This window comes from Charadrius vociferus, unplaced genomic scaffold, assembly GCF_000708025.1.
Source record: "Charadrius vociferus isolate BGI_N301 unplaced genomic scaffold, ASM70802v2 scaffold358, whole genome shotgun sequence".
NCBI lineage: Eukaryota > Metazoa > Chordata > Aves > Charadriiformes > Charadriidae > Charadrius > Charadrius vociferus.
In genome coordinates, this window is record NW_009649576.1 from 361,925 (window position 1) to 364,000 (window position 2,076).

General features: G+C 66.2%; 1 protein-coding gene across 1 annotated transcript in view; it reads left to right on the forward strand.

Annotated features, from left to right (window-relative positions):
* The first annotated feature begins 68 nt into the window (after positions 1 to 68).
* Positions 69 to 2,076, forward strand: part of CDH3 (cadherin 3, type 1, P-cadherin (placental)) — a 3,552-nt gene continuing 1,544 nt past the window's right edge. Inside the window, exons 1-9 of the mRNA XM_009890347.1 lie at positions 69 to 86; positions 119 to 274; positions 351 to 495; positions 621 to 796; positions 884 to 1,012; positions 1,110 to 1,295; positions 1,370 to 1,614; positions 1,699 to 1,841; positions 2,042 to 2,072. Of these exons, the coding sequence (XP_009888649.1) occupies positions 69 to 86; positions 119 to 274; positions 351 to 495; positions 621 to 796; positions 884 to 1,012; positions 1,110 to 1,295; positions 1,370 to 1,614; positions 1,699 to 1,841; positions 2,042 to 2,072 (1,229 nt within the window). The remainder of the gene's footprint in view (positions 87 to 118; positions 275 to 350; positions 496 to 620; positions 797 to 883; positions 1,013 to 1,109; positions 1,296 to 1,369; positions 1,615 to 1,698; positions 1,842 to 2,041; positions 2,073 to 2,076) is intronic.

Genomic DNA, 2,076 nt, shown 5'->3' on the forward strand with positions numbered 1-2,076 from the left:
GGCTGGGCACGTCGAGGGTGGGAGCGATGCTGGCGGTGGCCATGCCCCCCGCATCGGGGCAGGGTGCGATGCCGCTGGGGGGAAGGGTACTGACCCCCCTCCCCGCATCTCCTCCCAGATCAAATCCAATCGGGACAGAGACACCAAGATCTTCTACAGCATCACAGGGCAGGGGGCGGACGCCCCCCCCGAGGGCATCTTCACCATTGAGAAGGAGTCGGGTTGGATGAAGGTGACACAGCCGCTGGACCGAGAGCACATCGACAAATACCACGTAGGTCCATGCCGGGGGTGCCGCAGTGTGCCGGCGTGCAGAGCCATTCCCCCCTGCTCACCCCTCCACTCCACAGCTCTTCTCCCATGCCGTGTCTGAGAACGGCAAACCAGTGGAGGAACCGATGGAGATCATAGTCACGGTGACGGACCAGAATGACAACAAGCCCCAGTTCACGCAGGAGATCTTCAGGGGCTCCGTGCCCGAGGGAGCTTTGCCAGGTGGGACCCCATGCCCCAGGGAAGCTCTGCCTCCCACCAGCCACATCCCTTCGCAAGAGCCTGTGGGGGACGTGGGTGCCCCGTTCCCCCTCGCATCGCACTCATCGGGACATCCCTGTTCCCAGGCACCTCCGTGATGCAGGTGACCGCCACGGATGCAGATGATGCAGTGGAGTCCTACAACGGTGTCATCGCCTACTCCATCCTCAGCCAGGAGCCGCGGGAGCCCCATCCCCACATGTTCACCGTCAACAGGGCCACCGGCACCCTTGGTGTCATCGCCAGTGGCCTCGACCGGGAGGTGGGCTCTGTGGCACCGCGGGGTGGGCGGCCCTGGTCCTTAGCAGGGAGCTGACGGGGTGTCTGTCTGTCTGTCTGTCTGCCGCAGCGCGTGCGGGAGTACACGCTGACTGTGCAGGCAGCTGACCTGGACGGTGAGGGACTCACCACGACGGCGCTGGCGGTGATCGAGATCGCAGACGTCAATGACAACGCCCCTGAGTTCGACCCCAAAACGGTAAAGTGGGCCCCCCCCCGTAAGACCCTCTCCCCACGGGCTGATGCCATGCTGGTGCCTGCCGTGCTCCGGTGCTGATGGTGCTCCGCACCCACAGTACGAGGCGTCCGTGCCGGAGAACGAAGCTGGGCGGGAGGTGGCCCGTCTGGCCACCACAGACCTGGATGAGCCAAGCACGCCGGCATGGCGAGCTGTCTACTCCATCCTGCGCGGCAACGAGGGAGGTGCTTTCACCATCGCCACTGACCCCACCAGCAATGAGGGTGTCCTCCGCACCGCCAAGGTGCGTGTCCCCCCACGTGTCCCCAGCCCTCCCTGTCTGTGGTGGGGTGCTGCCCGTCCCTTCTCCTCTCCCAGGGTCTGGACTATGAGGCCAAGAAGCAGTTTGTGCTCCACGTGGCTGTGGCCAACGAGGCCCCCTTCGCTGTGAAGCTGCCGACGGCCACCGCCCCTGTCACAGTCAACGTGGAGGACGTCAATGAGGCGCCCATCTTCGACCCGCCGGTGCAGCTTGCCCGGGTGCTGGAGGACGTGCCGCCGGGGCAGACCCTCGCCTCCTGCACAGCCCAGGACCCAGACAAGGCCCAGGGGCAGAAGATCAAGTGAGCTAGGCCAGGGTTGAGGTTGGGGTCTGGGGGGGTCCCCGCCAGCCCACGCCATGGGACTAGCGCCCCTCTGCCCCCCAGGTACCTGGTGGGGCACGACCCGGCGGGCTGGCTGGCCGTGCACCCTGAGAACGGCCTCGTGATGGCACGGGACCACCTGGACCGCGAGTCCCCCTTCACTAAGAACAGCACCTACACCGCCGTGCTGCTGGCCGTGGATGACGGTGAGGGCTGTGATGAAAGGAGCCCTTGTTCCCCCATCCCGCGTGAGGGACATGTGCTGCCGTCACCAGGAACCACGGCCTGGCTCTGGCATGGAGCAGTTCCGGGGGCTGCCTGTCCCCACCCCTGCTCGGGGCACCCCCATCCCTGTGAATGTCCTGGTTTTGGGGATCCCCCCCTCCAGCATCATTCCTCCCTGCAGGCTGGCCCCCCGCCCCGGGCACGGGCACCCTGCTC